The 17,979-nt window shown below is 51.4% G+C and overlaps 1 protein-coding gene across 4 annotated transcripts in view; it reads left to right on the top strand.

The window, feature by feature from the left end:
• The window catches only part of EPHA1 (EPH receptor A1), a 50,677-nt gene that overhangs the window by 21,088 nt on the left and 11,610 nt on the right, over nucleotides 1-17,979 (top strand). For 3 of the 4 annotated variants that reach the window (XM_075903409.2, XM_075903424.2, XM_075903415.2), the window contains 6 exons: nucleotides 2,668-2,943; nucleotides 6,352-6,742; nucleotides 13,299-13,454; nucleotides 13,680-14,012; nucleotides 15,274-15,398; nucleotides 15,516-15,675. In XM_075903409.2, the coding sequence (XP_075759524.2) occupies nucleotides 2,668-2,943; nucleotides 6,352-6,742; nucleotides 13,299-13,454; nucleotides 13,680-14,012; nucleotides 15,274-15,398; nucleotides 15,516-15,675 (1,441 nt within the window). Of the gene's footprint in view, nucleotides 1-2,667; nucleotides 2,944-5,190; nucleotides 5,277-6,351; nucleotides 6,743-13,298; nucleotides 13,455-13,679; nucleotides 14,013-15,273; nucleotides 15,399-15,515; nucleotides 15,676-17,979 lie in introns of those variants that run through there. The other variant, XM_075903431.2, reaches the window with a different exon arrangement.

Here is a 17,979-nt window from a genome sequence, read left to right as displayed (position 1 = left end):
TCTTTCCCTAGTTTGAGGTTACTAGGGAGTTAAAACTAAAAGCACACACAGCTCAGCAAAAGCACATGGTAAAGTATGCACCAAACCTGCTATGCTTGTGCAAATAGTGCCTGCGAGAGCGCTATCATACCTGCCACTAGCTGAGCAAAAATATGCTTTAATACACTACTTCCTCCCTCCTGTGGGTGGGGGGGGGGGGGGAATTACAGAATTCGGGTTCAGAATTGATAAGAATATGATATACAGCCAAACCAATAGGAACTTCATATATCTGTCCCTCACTGCATAATAATCCTCTTTCCTCCAAGCCCAGTGATTGACCTTCCCACACTCCCACAATGAGATCCTATGACAGACCCATCTCCTCACCCACTCCACCCTCCAATCTGCTATTACCTTTGTAGAGGGGGATGTGCTGGAGTCTGAGACCTCTTCAGTTGACACTGTTTTCAAGGGCAGATAGAAGGCATTAGCCATACTCACTATGGGGGGAGGTGGAGGCGCACAGCTTCGCAGGCCCCCAGGCAAGGTGTGAGGAAGCTGGGTCTGTGTCCCTGGGCGGGATGGCGCCTCAGGCGGAAGGAATGGGCCTGGGGATAGCCAGCCCTCAGTGCTGCCTGGACTGTGGCTCTGGTGCCCTCTCCCACCCCTGGGCCTTAGAGCTGTGTGGAGCACTGCTCTAGTGCTCCTGCGGTGATGTAAAGGGACCAGGGCTCTGGATGTCACCACTGCTGCAGCAGTGGCAGCGGTGGCCAGGAGCCCTGGGCCCCTTTGAATTGCTGGGCCCTGGGACAGTTGCCCCCTTTGCCTCTTCCCCCTGCCCCATTGGCAGGCCAGCTCACTGCATATCCATACGGCTCAGTTGTGTTGGTACTTGGCACTGCTCAGGTATTACCCATGCTGCCATGGCTACACTGTGTTATACCTTTCTATGCTCAGACTGAAGAGCCCATTGTCAAATATTTGTTCCCCACAGGTAGGTACTTTTAGACTGTGATCATCAATCATTAACCTGCTCTTTATATAGCTCTATGAGCTCCTTGAGCCTAATTTATCACTAGAACATATTGTTTATTCTTTGAATCATTCTCATGGCTCCTCTCTAAACCCTCTCCAACTTAACCTCATCCTTCTTGAACTATGGACACCAGGACTGGATGCAGGATTCCAGCTGTGGTTGCCTCAGTGCCAAATACAGAGGTAAAATAACCTACCTGCTCTTACTTGAGATTCCCCTGCATATACATCCAAGAATCATATTAGCCCCTTTTGGCCACAGCGTTACACCCGGAGAAGTGGTGAGTCACTCTCAGCTAGGCCTGAGTCAGTTCCAGATTGCAGATCACATGTATTACTCCCTGCTCACAAGGTTAAAGCAGGCTCAGGTCTGTGAACTATGGATGTTAAAATGTGGTTATTTTACTAATCGAGTAGAGAGGGAGAATTTGTATTGACTGCTCAATTAGTTGATATAGTTGATAGGGGAGAGCCGCCGGCTCAGTACCAGCTCGAGCCTGGACCAAACCCCACTGCAGCTCTGCAATGTAAAAGTCTGTAGGACCCGGCCAGCCTGCCCCTTGGCTCTTACTGCATTTTAAATTGCAGAGCCACAGCTGAGTTTGGTCCCGGACCTGGTGCAAGCAGAGACTGAGCAGGGCTGCCAGCCTGCCCAGCTCTTAAATGTAGTAGGAGTTGGGACAGTCTCAGCAGGGAGTTGGGACCCTCCAAGGATAGAAGTTGTACCTGGAGCTGCCTCTCCTGGCCCCCAGGCTCCTACTGCTGCCTCTGATAGAGACAGTAGCGCAGGGGATGGGGCAGGCAGCACCGCCAAGAGGGTGCTGGGGGAACCAGCTTTTAAGCCAGGTCCCCCCCAGCACTGGATTCTGCGTCCCACTGCCCCCCTGGTTCTGATATAGAGGCAGCAAGTAGGGGGAGGGGAAATGCGAGTTGTCAACTCAACTATCCGATAAGCCTAGGCTTATTGAGCAGTCAATTAATCAACTACTCACTTAGGGTATGTCTACACTACCCCGCTAGTTTGAACTAGGGTGGTAATGTAGGCATACCGCACTTGCAAATGAAGCCCGGGATTTGAATTTCCCGGGCTTCATTTGCATAAGCGGGGCTCCGCCATTTTTAAATCCCCGCTCGTTCGAACCCTGTGCCGCGCGGCTACACGCGGCACGAACTAGGTAGTTCGAACTAGGCTTCCTAGTTCGAACTACTGTTACTCCTCGTGGAATGAGGAGTAACAGTAGTTCGAACTAGGAAGCCTAGTTCGAACTACCTAGTTCGTGCCGCGTGTAGCCGCGCGGCACAGGGTTCGAACGAGCGGGGATTTAAAAATGGCGGAGCCCCGCTTATGCAAATGAAGCCCGGGAAATTCAAATCCCGGGCTTCATTTGCAAGTGCGGTATGCCTACATTACCCTCCTAGTTCGAACTAGTGGGGTAGTGTAGACATACCCTTTCACCCCTTCTCTGAACCAGAAGCAGATTTTGTTCAGTGTTCAAGGCCTTGAAGTTAGTCAGGGTCTGAATCCCAAGTTTTTAGGGGCTTGGATCTTGTGGGCCTGGTTTTATTGCATATTTAAGTGCCACATGTCTCTCCTCTGTATAACATGAGCTTTTGTGTGTGTGTGTTGTTTTCTTTCCCCCTTGGGCGCAGTGGAGTGAGGTACAGCAGATGATAAAAAACACCCCCATCTATATGTACCAGGACTGCAGCGTGCTTTCGGAGGGGGACACTGATCACTGGCTCCGCACCAACTGGATCTACCGGGGTGAAACAGCCTCCCGCATCTACGTGGAGCTAAAGTTCACTGTACGGGATTGCAAGAGCTTCAATGGCAAGGCAGTGTCCTGCAAAGAGACCTTCAATCTCTACTATATGGAGTCTGAGCAGGATGTTGGCATCCAGTTCCGTCGCCCCCTGTTCACCAAGGTCAGCAGCTGTGGGGTGGGGAATCCTTTTGACCCCCCCCCCCATCCTAAACTAGAAGGGGCTAGCCAGATGGGAGACCTCCAAGGCAGTCAGGGTCTCGTAGGGAGGAGAGTGAGTGCTGCCATAGGAAATGCTCTCTTGCCCCAGCTGCAGGAGATATCAATTGTCAAATGAGCTGTAGAATAGAGGGCCTGAGCATGTGTAATGTTTATGCTTTGCACTTATCCAAGGACTCTGTAACAGGCTTCTGACAAATATCTTCATAAAAAATCACTCTCCATAGCCTGTGAGGATAGGACAAGAAGCAATGGGCTTAAACTGCAGCAAGGGAAGTTTAGGTTGGACATTAGGAAAAACTTCAGGGTGGTTAAAACTGGAATAAAATACCAAAGGGGGTTGTGAAATCTCCATCACTGGAGATATTTAAGAATAGACAGACAGATGATATAGACCATGCTTGGTCCTGCCATGAGAGCAGGGGCCTAGACTTGGTAACCTCTTGAGCTCCCTTCCAGCTCTATGATCCTCATCTTAGAAATAGGGAAACTAAAACCCAAGAGAGATCAAGTGGCTTTCTCAAGGTAATAAAGCAAGTCCGGACAGATAAAGGAACAGGACACAGGTCTCCTGATGCCTACTCCCCTAGTCTGACCACTAGTCAGAAAAGAGCACATGGCTTTTTCTTTGAGGCTGGAGGCAATGCTCCCATGGGCTGCACCAAATTCTTGTTTGAGTCTCTACACTCTGCTGCCCTTTGGTTCTCCTGCAGTTTCATTTGGCTGTGGTATTTATTGTCCCTTCTGCCCCAGAAGCAGATGAATTCCAGTGAAGAGAATCTCAGCTTTCCTTTAAACCGTCTTCCATGATCAAAGCCCAGTGTGCTCTGTGGCAAACCAAAGATCTACAGCCTTGGCAGTTCTCCCCTCTGTATTTTCAGCAACACAGTGTGATAAATTCTTGGAATTTCTGCAGCGGTTCTAGTAACCTCCAGCCCAGAGAGTTCTACTGAATTAAACAGGAAAATGAAAAATATAAGTAGCTTGCAAATTAGTTGGGGTTCTTTATTTTGATGTTAAACTTACATTTTGCCACTTATTCCTGCTGCCCCCACACTTCCACTGTGTTCTAGTGACATTCTGGAGATGTAGCAGTGGGGGTAGGGGGCAGCTGGGGATTTCTGACAGGTAGGAGGAAGTTGGGGTTTCTAGTGCTAAAGAGTCACTGATCATCATCACCCAGCTCATTCATGGATTCCAAGGCCAGAAGGGACCACTGTGACCTCCTTTATAACACAGGCCTTGGAGCTTCCCCAAAATAATATGTAGAGTGAATCTTTTAGAAGAAAATCATCCCATCTTGATTTTAAAATTGGCAGCGATTGACCAAGACTATCGGTAAATTCTTCCAGTGGTTAATTCAGAGGTTAATCTCCTCACTGATCAATTTACATCATATTTCCAGTCTGAATTTGTCAAGTTTCAGCTTCCAGTTTTCGGCTCCTATAACTTTCTCTGGTAGATTGACGAGTCCATTATCAAAATCTGTTCTTCCTGCAGATACTAATAGACTGTAATCAAGTCACCCCTTAACTCTTTGTTAAATAGACTCAGTGAGTTCAGTCATTATAAAACAAGTTTTCTAAACCTTTAATCTTTCTCGTGGCTCTGCTCTGCTCTGCTCTGGATCCTCTCCAATGTACGAACATGCGCTGAATTTCTGAGCACAAAACTGTATGCACTATTCCAGCAATGGTCACCCCAGTGTCCAATACAGAGGTAACAAAACTTCTGGGCCTCTGCTTGAGCTGTCCTGGTCTATACATCCCAAGATCACCTTAGCTCTTTTAGCCACAGCGTCACAATGGGAGCTTACGTTCAATTGATTATCCACCACAAGCCCCACATCTTTTTCAGAGTCACACTTTCTCAGGGCTGAGTCCCACATCCTGTAGGTATGGCCTATGTTCATTGATCTACTGATGAAATGTAGTAGATCTCAAAGCACTCTATAAAAGAGGACAGAATCGCATCACCGTTTTACAGAAGGGGAAATTGCGGCACAGCTGTGAGGAGGGTTGCTGAAGGTCACACAACAGGCCAGTTCTGTATCCACTAGGCAACACTACCTCATCTCCTCTTTCTTTTCCCCTCTCCCTTCAGACTGGGACACAAGTAACTTGAAATAGTTTTTGTGGGGTGTTGCGTGTGTGCGTGTGTAGAATTTTAACACCTACTTCTTTGCAACCAGATTTACAGCAACAGCTTCCCAGTTCCCCAACACTCACATCTGCTGTTGCATCCAAAGATGGCAGTGGAGCCCAATAGAAGTTTCTGGTGAGCTAATTATCAGTTGACTGCAGAGACTTTTCAGGCTGAGATTTTTAGAGGAGAAAAAGTTTATTCAGCACCTAATTTCAAATAAACCAGTCCAAAGACCATCACTGTGTATTGGTAGACAAATTGCTGACAGAAAAAGAAACCTTCCACCTGAGAAGAATGACTTGTTGCTGTAGTTTGTAAGTGGGCAGGGGCAGTCCCCAAAGGCCTGCCTGAGATTAGGGCCTCCTTATGCTAGGTGTTGTACAAACACAATGATTCAGTCACTCAGCTCTTGAAGAGGAGCGAAGTGAAGAGCCAGTGGGAGAGAGTAGAAATAAGAATTGTGAGGTGGATGGGGGACATCCATAGGAGTTCTATAAAATGAGGGAAACAGTGGTTAACGAGTGCACTGGTCTGATGTGTCTGTGCTTCGTCATTCGTATGCAAAGATGGGCAGATCCTGGAATCCAGAGCACATGGGCTAGAGAGAGGCCATAGAGAAAGGAGTTGCAAGCAAGGCTGTAACAGGACATAGGTTTTCTCCCCCCCTCCCCCGACTTATTCCCTGCGTAAGCCCTTCAGACTCTCTTCTTTAGTGTCTACTCAGTCAAAGTTATTCAAGTTGCCTTCATCAGCATTTGTGCACTGCTGTAACAATTCTAATACCTATGACCCTATTACCTATTCTTCCTGCAAGGAGGGAGACCTCCTGTTCTTGGAGTCCACTTCAGTCTGGGCATAGCTAACCTTGTCTTCCCCTCCTGTTAATGCTTCCTTCCTGTCTCTTTCCAGTGAGAGCTCTGACCCTTCCCACCCATGCATGCACCCAAATTCCTGGCCAAGATAGCCAGTTGATGGGCCAGTTAGTTCCTTCACTCATTCATCTTCCCGCTCAGATTAGCTATTTCTACTGTCAGTTTCCCCAGTGACAGTTGACTAACTGAAGTTACAGAGATCAGGGCACTGGCCCATCCATTAGGTCTCTGCACTCTTATTACAGAGGCTTTGGGATGCCAAATGCCTGACAGATGTACTCAGGAAGGAAGAACCTTCTAGTGCCATAGATCTTGATTCTTACTCTCCTATTCAGATCAACACAGTGGCAGCAGATCGGACTTTCGCAAGGCAAGACATTGAGTCGGGCACTATACAGCTGAATGTGGAAGTGTGCCCCATACAGAAGATGTCTCGGCGCGGATTCTACTTGGCTTTCCAGAACACTGGGGCCTGTGTGGCTCTGGTCTCTGTCCGGGTATATTACAAGGCCTGCCCAGAAATAGTGCAGAGACTGGCTCACTTTCCAGAGACATTGGCGGGCTCAGAAGGACTGACAGAGGTAACAGGGAGCTGTGTAGAAGATGCAGCCGAAGAAGCAGGCTTCCCACCCAGGATGCATTGCAGTGCTGATGGGGAGTGGCTGGTGCCAATGGGCCGGTGCCTGTGTGCTGTTGGCTTTGAGGAGGCTGACAGAAGCTGTGTAGGTAGGTGCTTGGCGGTGGGAAGGGGGCAGGTGGCTGTAAGGGCAGTGGTGGGGAGAGGGAGATCTGGCTAGGGTAGTGTTTGCAGGGGGTGAGAAGTGAATTATACTCTCCTGATCTGGAGCTGCCCTAAGTGCATCTGAACTGTCTACTGCTTTGCTCTCTGTGTCCCTATCTCTCACCCCTACTGTCTGTGAATTTCTCTTTATTTCTCTCCTTCGGTCCTGTCTCCTCCCCTGCCTCACCTCCCTCAGGTTTAGCAGTTGCACACACGCCTTCACTCCCTCTTGGTCTCCTTCCAGCAGGCCTGCAGATCTGAAGCCGGTTTCTGGGAGCTGTAAGTATGATTGACACTGACTCACGCAGCAGCCAGCTCCCAACTCTTAAATAGCTGCCTTGTTCTCTGGAGTGTAGCACCCAGGTCAGGGTAGACTAGGTGGACAGATCTGCATCTTTGTCCCCTGGCCAGGAACTCGGGTGCATGGGTGGGACAGATCGGTGCTCCCAGTGCATAGTGCACACGCACTTCCTGAGTGGGAGAGAATTCTGCTGTGCTGTGCGATGGGCACGGCACTCCTGCTCATTCAGCAGCATGAATAGAGGGCATGGGCACACCTGCTGTAGGAGGGGAACACCTGGCAAACTGAACTGGTCCCATCATAGGAGCAGATGGAGTCTCCCCTTGGTGGTGAGAGGAGAGGCGGTGCAGTGAGCCATCTTCCAGGCTGTAGCAGCAGGAGAGAAAGGGGGTGTACTGAGGCTATGTGGATGGCCCATTGCTGATCCTATATCACTGCTGGGGGGTAGGGACTGTGCCCCACAAGTAATACATTGCTGCTCATTGCTGCATGGCTGCAGCTGTGGTAATTAAAAGGAAAGCGTCAGACAGTTCACACTGGATCCTTCAGGTCTGTAGGGACCTTGAGCGATTCCCTGTCTCTGCCTTGCTCTCCCTGTTTGCTCCAGTGTGGGCACTTGCTTGGGTTCCTGCAGCCTTGCTCTGGGAGCTGGTGAAAGGTTAAGTGAGTCTCCGGCATGGATCCCTGCCCCTCCCTTCGGCTCTCCCTCTATAGCCCAGCCAGTTTTTCCACTTAGCTGCTGAACTCTCCCCGCCCTCCTGGGAACTGAGTGCTCTCTGGGGTAGGGGCAGGGAAACCATCATGCTTGGACTAGTCCTCAGCACTGTCATGGGGCAGGGCAGCCCCTCCCAGCCCAGGTACAGCTGAAGTCAGATGTGTCCACCCACAGGACAGCAGGGATGGGGAAAATCTCCCAGCAGGGAGTTGGCGGGGTGTGTGTGTGAGGGAATAGCAAAGCCTGATGTGGCCTCTCCTTGGTGGATGCAAGGAAGGAACGGCAGGTCTAGGGCAAATGTTTGCCTGCCCAGCTCTCCATTCCAGCTGCTTGCCAGTGGCCAGGGGCCAAGTGCCCTGCATTAGATCAAAACAGATCTAGCTCTCTTGCTGAAGTAGTAGCGGCAGGGATCATGGCTCTGGCCTTTGCCCCGGGAAGGAGATGGGGTCCATCCTCAGGCTCTTTCCTGGCAAGGGGATGATGAGGACTCAGCTCTGGCCTATCCACCCTTCTTCCCATCAGACAGCAGAGTGGTTCCCGGGAGGGGATGGAGGGCTGGGGAGATCCAGCTGTGCCCTGTGATAAGGGGGAGGGAGACATCGTTGACCTTTGCCTTGGAAAAAGAGGATGAGGAGGGATAGTAATTGAAATGTGGAGGGATCCCAGCTGTGCACTAGTTCAGACAACTGCTGGCAGTGCTGGGTGACTTTCCAGGTAGAGATACCAGACCACAAACCCGTAAGGGGTCTGAGCCCAGACACCTTACCCCTGTGTGCCCACCACCTTGTGCTCCGCTAGAGAGCTACAGCTCTGCAGCCAAGGGTGCTGCTTGTGGGCACTGATGGCGTAGCATTTCCAGTGACCAACCTATGCCTCTGGTATTAGGTCCCTGCGGTGATACAGTTGATTATGAAGGTGCTAGATGCCTCTCTTGGCCAGGCCTTCCAAGCTTATTGGGTCCTGGTTTCCTTGCTGGCTGGCAAAGCTGCCGGGAGCATGTGGTTTGGTCTCTGACACCTGAACCCTTGAGCACCTCACCTTAACCCTCATAATGTGCCCAGTCACCCTAGTGATGGGCACCTCATAAGTTCTTGTAATAACAGTGAATGAAGGGCAGGGTAGCCATCTCTGATCTTTGCCCTCATGAGGGCAGTCCAGGTCCTCTGCCTTTCCCAGAGCCTATTTTCCCATCTGGTTTATTCGAACTTTAATTCCAAACAGTAAAGCTGCCGTATGCAGGGTATGTGTGCACGCACGGAGAAGGCTGGGCAAACAGGCAGTGGGGGATGTGGAGGTGGGGCAGAAAGTCTGGGAGGGACTCAGCTTAAATCTCTAACGGGGAGTCCCCTCCCACTCTGGGAGCACTGAGGACAGCAGCTCTCTGCTGTTCCTCTTCCTGTTTGATGGGCCCACACAGGCCTTCTTAAAAATAATTGCTGGGTGGGACGCAGCAGCAGTGATAGCATGAGTGCCTGGGGCAAGTCCCACCCTCTGCGCCACCCCCACAGGGAAGGGTGCTCAGTTCCTGCTAATGTGATGGGGGCACCCCACTTTGTATCTGATGTATTTGAAACTTGCTCCCATCTCTCATGCTCCTCCCACATGTGAATCAGAGCTCTCAGCTCTGGGATGGGGCCAGCCAGACGGGTGGAGCCTTGCTTTGAATGAGGGGCTGAAGTCTGGGGCTGGCTTGTGTGCCAGCGAGTTGGCGATGAGGGTGGGAGGGCAGTGCACTCATCTTAGCCTCGGATACAAATGGCTGGCCAAGGAAGTGGCACAGCTAGGGCAGCGGAAACAGTTCAGCATCCCTGCCCCCCAACACTATGCTGCTAGAGCAGCCCCACACTGAGTTTCTCACCCCACTGTCCGCTTTTAGGCTCCTGGCATTGGTTCGCCCTCCATCCCTGAAAATACAGCTCTGCCTGGCCCCCCTTTCAGCCCAGCCTGGCTCCTGCGGTCATCTCCAGGCACCTTCTCTCCCTGGCTCACAATGCATCCTCCACAGACAGAAGAAATATTGCAGGGACCAAAAGAGATGAGCTTTCACAATATGGAGAAGGGATGTAATAGTGTAGTCCATTAACAGGTTAACTGATGAGCAAAAGCTTATGGGTTAATGCTCTAGAATACATGCATTCCCCCCAACCCTGCCAGTAAAATTTTTAGCAGGCTGGCCGGCAGCCTACCTTAGTTCTGGCTCACGGGTGGGTCCTGAACCCAGCGCTGCATCTCTGCATTTAAAGTGTATTGGGGGCAGGCAGCTCAGCTCAGTTCCAGCTCACTCTGGGTTTGGGAGCTCAGCCCCCCCACAACCCCGGACAGGGGCTGCTGCCACCTCTGTGTCAGAGGCAGCAGTGCAGGGCCACAGGCAGCCGGTCTGCAAGGGGAGCTGCTTTTTAAACTGGCTCCCCTTGTGGACCAGCTCCCACGTGGAATCCTGTGCTGCTGTCTGTGATACAGAGGCAGAAGTGCGGAGTGGCAGGGGCTCCTCGGGAGTGAGGCCGGAGCGCACTGGCTGCCACCCCAGGGACTATAGAATAGTTCAGTAACTGATCAGAATTCATGAGGTTACTCGACTATTCAATGAACCGATATTTAACATCCCTGGTGTGGAGTCCCCACCCAAGTTCCCAGGGCAGCAAGGGGACTTGGGTGAGGGCACCAAAGCTGCCACAAACTGAGCTGCAGTGAGGATCTTCCTGTGGTGCTGCCCCCTGCTGGTGCTTGTTGCTATTGCACCCTCCAGCTCCCCTGGTTTCATTCCATTCTCTCCTGCTGGCTTAGTGTGGTGACAGGCTTGTCTGCCTGGCATGCCTCTTCCCTGTTAGACTCTAGGCACCATCCCTCCCCTGCTCTCCAGCATACTCTGCACAGGCCTGCGCCAGCTTCCCACCTTGCTTTCTTACCTTAACGAGCAGCACTTCATTTGTCTCGCTCGGCACTCATCACCCTGGGGTGCCAGTGCAGAAGACTTCGGGGAGGGTGGGAGGAGAGAGGGAAGTGATGCCAGCCTCTCTGTTGCGGCCTCCCCGCTGAGGCTAGGCTGTGCTGCTAGTGTGGGGAGAGGGCTGCGGGGAGGCAGCGAGCTGTTCCTAGCATGGGAAGCATGGCAGTGAGCTGCACAGATGTGGATGAGGGTTCCTCACTAGTGGCTGGTCTGGCACAAGGATTGGGACTCTGCTTGCTTCAGCCTCAATTCCAGTCCCGACGGCTGCTGCTTCCTGGCTGGCTGTCAGGGCAGAGGCGTTCAATCCTTCTTCCCGTTTGGCCAGGCCCAGCTCCCTCCCCCCCCAATCTTGACAAAGGGATAGCTGGACCAAATATGCCACCTAAAAGTATGGAGGTGGAGGGCACTGGTCAAATGCCCTTTCTGCTATACACCAAAGGATGCCTCATCCCCACCTTGTGTTTTCCGATGGGCCTGTCCACTATCCCCAACAGCAGCCGCATGGGGGAGGAGAGGGGAGAAGGACAGTATATGAGTACATACGTCAGGATAGTGTAAAGGGAGGTTATAAAGTCACACTCCCCCATCTCCTTGGCGGTAGCACTTGGAAACTCCTTGTGGCTGCTGCTTCACCAGGCCTTGTCCAACCTGAATAGCCCACCTGCAGTCCTTGCCAGCTGAGGAGGGCGGAGAGAGTCCCTAAAAGGTGGCAGGATTATTGTGGATGACAAGAGGATGTAAATGACATTGCTGGACATGATGGAGTTGAGATGCAGGGAGGAGAAAATCAAGTTTCTGGGGGTAAAGTGATGATATGGGTTGGGAAATCCCCTCCACTTGGCTTCTCCATTCAGCCCTTGCTCACCTGAGAGAGAGCGGCTGGGTATATCTGCCATTTCCACATACCTGGGAGCAGAGGTCACAGTAAGCAGGTGTGCCCTGGTGCGCAGCTCTTGCAAGAGCTGGCTGAGCTGCGGCAAAAACCAGCAGGGAGCTATAGAAAGAGCTGGCAGGGACCCAGGTTACAACAGGACAGTACCCGTAAGAAATTGCAAGTTACTCTCACCGCTGCCTGGAGAGCAGTATGCTCTAGAGAGTGTGAGGAAACCTGAGTTCCATTCCTGGCTCTGCCACTGACTTGCTTTGCAGCCTTGGTCAAGAGGTGCCCTCTGTCTGCCTGGTGGTATGATCATGCTGCTGCTCCTCTGGGTTTATGAAGGGTTTTGAGGTGGGGTGGTGCTTTATCCTGACTTCAGCAAGATGAGAAATGCATAGCCAATGGCTTTTATTTCCCACCCTTGAGGTTGCTACTCAGGAATCAGCTGCAGCAACTGCATCACTTCAGCCACCACTGTCAGGTGGCTGAGAGAGCTGGTTAACACCATCACTAAGTAGGGATCTGGGGGAACAGAGTCAAGTCATTTCTGGAGTCTTGGGCTCTCCAGTCTCTGAGACTGGCACAGGGAGGCTGAGCACAAGGAGACTGCTTGCCAGGTCTAAGGTAAAGCATTTCTTAGGCTGGGAGAGTATTGCCAGCCCCAGGAGTGCTAACTGGTCATAGTATCAAGGGGTTTGTTTAAACCTTATGCTGGGGCAGTGCTGGGAGGTGCAGGAAGCTTTCCTCTCTGCCATGGCACCCAGAAAATCCCAGCCGCTTTGTATGACTGTTTCCCACTGTGAGGAGCGTTCTGTCTTTGTGATGCGCACTGAGCCTAGTGCCTGTGGATAGGCAGCTTCCTTGGTAGTAGATCTGTGTTGGGGAAGACTTTGTGTCCAGCTGCATCCAAATACAGCTCAGAGTTCACCATTGGGCTAGAACTGTGGGGGCCAAGACACTAGCCATGTGCAGCTATTTGGCGGGTTGAGTGGCTAGTTCACTATAGCAGCAGCCATTATAATGGCTACTGCCTCAGAACTGGTTGGTCACCCCAGGTCTAGAACTTGCTGGCCAAGAAATACATTGCCACAACAGTCAAGATCAGCAAGGCCACTCACTGCTTCTAGCAGTCAGTCCCCAGGCTTAAACACATGTCAGTTGTCAGCCCTCATTGTTATGGGTTTCCACAGTCCAAACTGGAATCCTGTACTTCCTGTGAGTCTCATGTTAGATGAAGGGAAGCAGTCAAACAAGAAAGAACAAAAAGAAGGCCTCCATGAGAGGGTGGGCATCTTCTTGGTGCCAGGCTGCGTGCAGTCTGCCTCTCAGTTGCTCTTTGGGACAGGCAGATGCCGCAGGAAGGTAGAGGGAAGTGCAAGGAAACGAAGATGTGCCAGCATTCCCTAGTGGTCTAGACCGCACCTGGCTCTGGAGTTTGAAGGCTTGGGTGGCACAGCCAGGTTTGGTGTGCATCGTGAAGGGATGCGAAATTTGCTGGATTTGAGTAGGCAGGAGGTCCTGAGTGCTGTGTTTTTTACAGGGAGGGGCCAGCAGAGAGGGAGGGTACCGGGGCTGTGGAGTTAGAGGAGGGAACCAGGCAGGGCTGGCTGGCTACTTTCCATTAACCCAGTGCTTCCCTGTTTGTGTGTGTGTGTCTGCAGCCTGCCAGCAAGGATTCTACCGCCACTCCCCTGAGACGGAACGCTGCCTCAAGTGCCCCCCAAATAGCTCATCCAGTGATACAGGGGCCACAGCCTGCCCGTGCAACCCAGACTTCTACCGCGCACCCACTGAGGGCCAAAGCGTTGCCTGCACTCGTGAGTCCGGGCCGGGGGAGGAGCAGGGCAATGTGGAGAAGAGGCAGGGGATGGGGGCAGGTCCAGATGCAGGAAGAAGGTTTTGGAGAGTGGAATGCTGGTGCTGGGGGGAGGAAAGTGCCTTACGGCGCAGGGAGAAACGCAGGTCCTGAGGGGAAGAGAAACAACTGGTTTGTGATTTGGGATCTAGCGCTCTCTCTCTCTCTCTTTCCACACTCTCTGCAGGCCCCCCTTCTCTTCCCCGCAACGTCAGCTTCTCCCTGATGGGGACGCAACTCTCCCTTTGGTGGCAGCCGCCCAGAGACCGTGGTGGGCGCAAGGATCTGACCTACAGCATCTCATGCCAGCGCTGCTCAGTCCGGGCATGTGAGGCGTGTGAGGCTAGCGTGGTCTTCTCCCCTAGTGATTCAGGCCTCACCAGTACCTCCGTAGAGGTGGATGGTCTAGAGGCTTATACCAACTACAGCTTCACTGTGAAGGCACATAATGGTGTCTCAGAGGTCAGCCTTTCCCCCCCGAGGACTTCCCCTACCGTCTGGGTCTCTGTTGGGCACATAGGTGAGTCACCAAGGAGGGTAGGGGAATGATTGAGGGAATGGGAGCTGAGAAGAGAGTCACTGAGAGTCTTTGGGGCTGTCACTCACTGTTCTGTTTATAAACCAAAGTCATGTCTGTAATAGCTATTCAGAAAAAGCAGTAAGTTTACCAGGTGCTTTGCAGCATGATGGGGCTCAAGTCTGCTCTCACTTACACTGGTGCAGGGCGATGGGACTCTCTCCCCTCCTCCCCAGCAGAGCAGAATGGGGCCTGTAGAGTGAGACACCGCCCCACCCTATCTATGCAACAAATAAGCAAACCACAACATTTTGTGTAAAGGGAACCTTTAAACACAGTGAGATCAGGACATTTTCAAGTGCAAGTTCCTAACTCAGCACTCGCCTGTCCCCACGGCACACATGGAGAGTTGGGCTTCACTTTGCTAGTTAGGATAGCCTGTATCTCTTTAAGATGTGGCTTTATTCTGAAAAGTGGCTGTGGGAGAGTAGCACCTTCTTACCAGCAAACCTTCTGTCTGCGCACTTCCCCAGTCACTGCTGCTAGGCTTCGGTATGTAAATAAGGGTTTAATTGTTTTTGGTTTCTTCTCACCCTGCTGAGCTAACATAGCCCAGAACCAGGGAGCTGAAGTTTTCCCTGGTACATATGACATTGACAGATGTGTTTATGAAGTGCCCTTTACACTAGTGAAAATCCACTGAAGTCTGGAGTTTTCCCAGCTAAATTTAAAGGTCATACATGGTCTGTGCAGTCTTGATTACCTGTGATGATGCAAGACAGTAAGAGTGTGGCTTGACTCTTGGATCCCGGGATAATTCACGGAGCTGCCATGCTTTTACACCTAAACAGAGCACAGTAGCCCTGGACAGGCTGAGAGGTGATGCGTGGGGAGTCTCACAATGGTATTTCACTGTCAGTAGTCTGACTGTTAAGTGTGGGAGCCCTAACTCTGGAAATTCCTTTTTGCATTTAAAGTCTCCACCTTGCTGGTGGGTTAACAGAGCTACTGTGAGCGTGGATGATGTTTTGCAAGTCCAACAAAATCATAGCTGAGACGTGCTCCCTCTGCTGGGCCCTTGGCATCAGCAGTGCTTTGCCACTGCACTCCAACCTTCCCTTTAGCCACGCCAGAGAGAGATGAGCTGAATGCTGTGCCCACGGGTCAGCAGGAGCAGCAAGGCTGAAGGGGCTGCACAGAGCCTGGAGGGGTTTAGTTTATGTTCTCCTCTACTTCTGCTTCATACCATTGCTGTCCCCTGCAGCTCCAGTAACGGTGTCCCACCTGACCCTCACCCAGCGTGACGACAGCAGCCTGTCTGTGTCTTGGCCAGCCCCCCGGCCCCGCAGCCGGAGCTCAGTGCAGTACGAGGTCATGTATTTTGAGAAGGTGAGAGGCACATCTGCTCTAACCCTTACTTGTTTTGCTGTGGCACTCCGAGACTGGCGCCCTTTCTTTCCATGGATGTGCTTGTCATCCAGATAACTGGTTCTCCGGCTTCTGCAGGGAGAGGATGCACACTACACAGTGAAGCAGTTCCACGAACCCAACGTGACCCTGAAGGACCTGCAGCCAGACACAGCTTATCTGCTCCGTGTGCGCTCCATTACCCCACTGGGCATTGGCCCCTACTCCCAGGAACAGGAGTTCCGCACCCTCCCACTAGGTAAGGCACAGCTGCCCTCTCTCTCAAGGTGGGATGCAGGGCTCCTGACTTCTCGCTAGGCTCTTTGCCCAGTGCACGCCGTTGTGAGAGGAAAGAACGGGGGAAGGCCACTTTTGGTATTCATGTTATCTGGGGCCACGTCCGGCTATGTTCTACTTGGCTTCCAACCATGATCACACCATCATGTCCTACCATCTGGCCTGAACTTTCCCTTCCTTCATGTTACACTATTTCTGCTAGCCCTGACACTTTTCATTGGGTTTCGGAACTGCATCGCTTGTAAGTGAAACATTGTCTCTTCCTTCAGTGAAAGAGTTCTCTAGGAATTCCCTAGGTTTTTTTCTTTCTCATGTGTGTTTCCCCAAATGTCCCACTTGTTAAATTTTCTAGAGAATTAAGGTGTCATTAGAATTGGGTGAAAAACAATAATAAAAAACAACAAAGAAGATTTGAGAAGCTCTGTCAGGTAAGTGAGTCAATGACAATAATTCACCCAGCTCTCCTAGGGTATGTCTTCACTAACCCCCTAGTTCGAACTAGGGGGGGTAATGTAGTCATACGGAGTTGCAAATGAAGCCCGGGATTTGAATTTCCTGGGCTTCATTTGCATAAAGCCGGCCGGTGCCATTTTTAAATGCCGGCTAGTTCGGACTGCGTGCTGCGCGGCTACATGCGGCACGAACTAGCTAGTTCGGATTAGGAAGGCGTACAGCTAGTTCGGATTAGAAAGCCTAATCCGAACTAGCATGTTCGTGCTGCGTGTAGCCGCGCAGCACGCAGTCCGAACTAGCCGGCATTTAAAAATGGCACCGGCCGGCTTTATGCAAATGAAGCCCGGGAAATTCAAATCCCGGGCTTCATTTGCAACTCCGTATGACTACATTACCCCCCCTAGTTCGAACTAGGGGGGTAGTGTAGACATACCCCCTGTCACCTAGTTCTGCTGTAATAAACCTGCTTGGACTGCTATGGACTAGAATTGCTCTCCGGAATCAGAGTGGAGAAGAGAATGTGCTTTATTCAAACACAGGGCACAAGCCGTGTAGCAAGACTCTAACTAGGACCAATATTTTTAAAATGGGAGCCTACAGTTAGTCTGCTAGATCTATCGGAGTCTTAGCTGGGAATCAGCCAAACACCCATTTGAAGGTGAACTATGGTTCATGAATCATGTTAGGGATGTTAAATATTGATTAATTGAATAGTTGAGTAACCTCATGAATTCTTATCGGTTACTTGACTATTCTATAGTCCCCGGGGGCAGGGACAGCAGCTAGTGTTCTTGGGCCCCACTCCCAAAGAGCCCTCTGCCACTCCACATTGCTGCCTCTGTATCAGAGGCAGCGTGGGGTGCCAGGTGGGAACTGGTGTGCGAGGGGAGTCAGTTTAAAAACCAGTTCCCCTTGCAGACTGGCTGCCTGTCGCCCTGTGATGCTGCCTCTGATGAAGAGGCAACAGCACGGGATGGCAGCAGCCTTTGTCTGGGGTGTGTGTCTGAGCTCCCAGACCCGGTGTGAGCCAGAACTGAGCCAGGCTGCCTGCCCGAATGGCTTCTAATACACTTTAAATGCAGAGCTGCAGCAGGGGGAAGTCCTGGACTCGTTGCAAGCCAGGGACTGAGTTGGGCTGCTGTCCAACCTGCTCAAAAAATTGTTGGTAGGGGAAGGGAAAGGGAGTGCGTGTAGTCTATAGCAATCTGTAAGCATTTGCTTATTGGTTAATCAGTTAATCGACTACACTATTACATCCCTAGCTCACGTGCAATGGTATTTGGCCCAGACCTGCTGGCTTATACATTCAAGGTATGTCTAAACTTGCTCCCTAGTTCGAGGTAGGGATGCAAATGTAGGCGACCAAAATTGCTAATGAAGTGGGGATTTAAATATCCCGCGCTTCATTAGCATGATCTCGCCGGCACGTTACTCCGCTCAACAGCTGATTCGAAAGTGAAAGTGTGAGCCGGGACACGTTAGTTCGAACCAAACCCCGTGGTGCAAACTAATGTTACTCCTCAAAAAATGACAACCCCTTTGTTTGAACTAACGCGTCCCGGCACACACTTCCTGGTTCGAATCAGCTGTTGAGCAGAGTAACACACCGGCGAGATCATGCTAATGAAGCACGGGATATTTAAATCCCCGCTTCATTAGCAATTTCGGTTGCCTACATTTGCATCCCTACCTCGAACTAGGGAGCAAGTGTAGATGTACCCTCAGAGTGTCACATGGCTGTGCACTAGCACAGAAAGTCCATTCTGGCAGATGGCCACAGCTCAGAATGTGTCAGCACTAGTCCTTCCCTGCT

This window comes from Pelodiscus sinensis, chromosome 1 (assembly GCF_052426305.1).
Source record: "Pelodiscus sinensis isolate ZL-2025 chromosome 1, ASM5242630v1, whole genome shotgun sequence".
NCBI classification, from domain to species: domain Eukaryota; kingdom Metazoa; phylum Chordata; order Testudines; family Trionychidae; genus Pelodiscus; species Pelodiscus sinensis.
The sequence above is the reverse complement of the archived record's forward strand: the minus strand, read 5'-3'. Positions and strand labels throughout refer to the sequence as shown.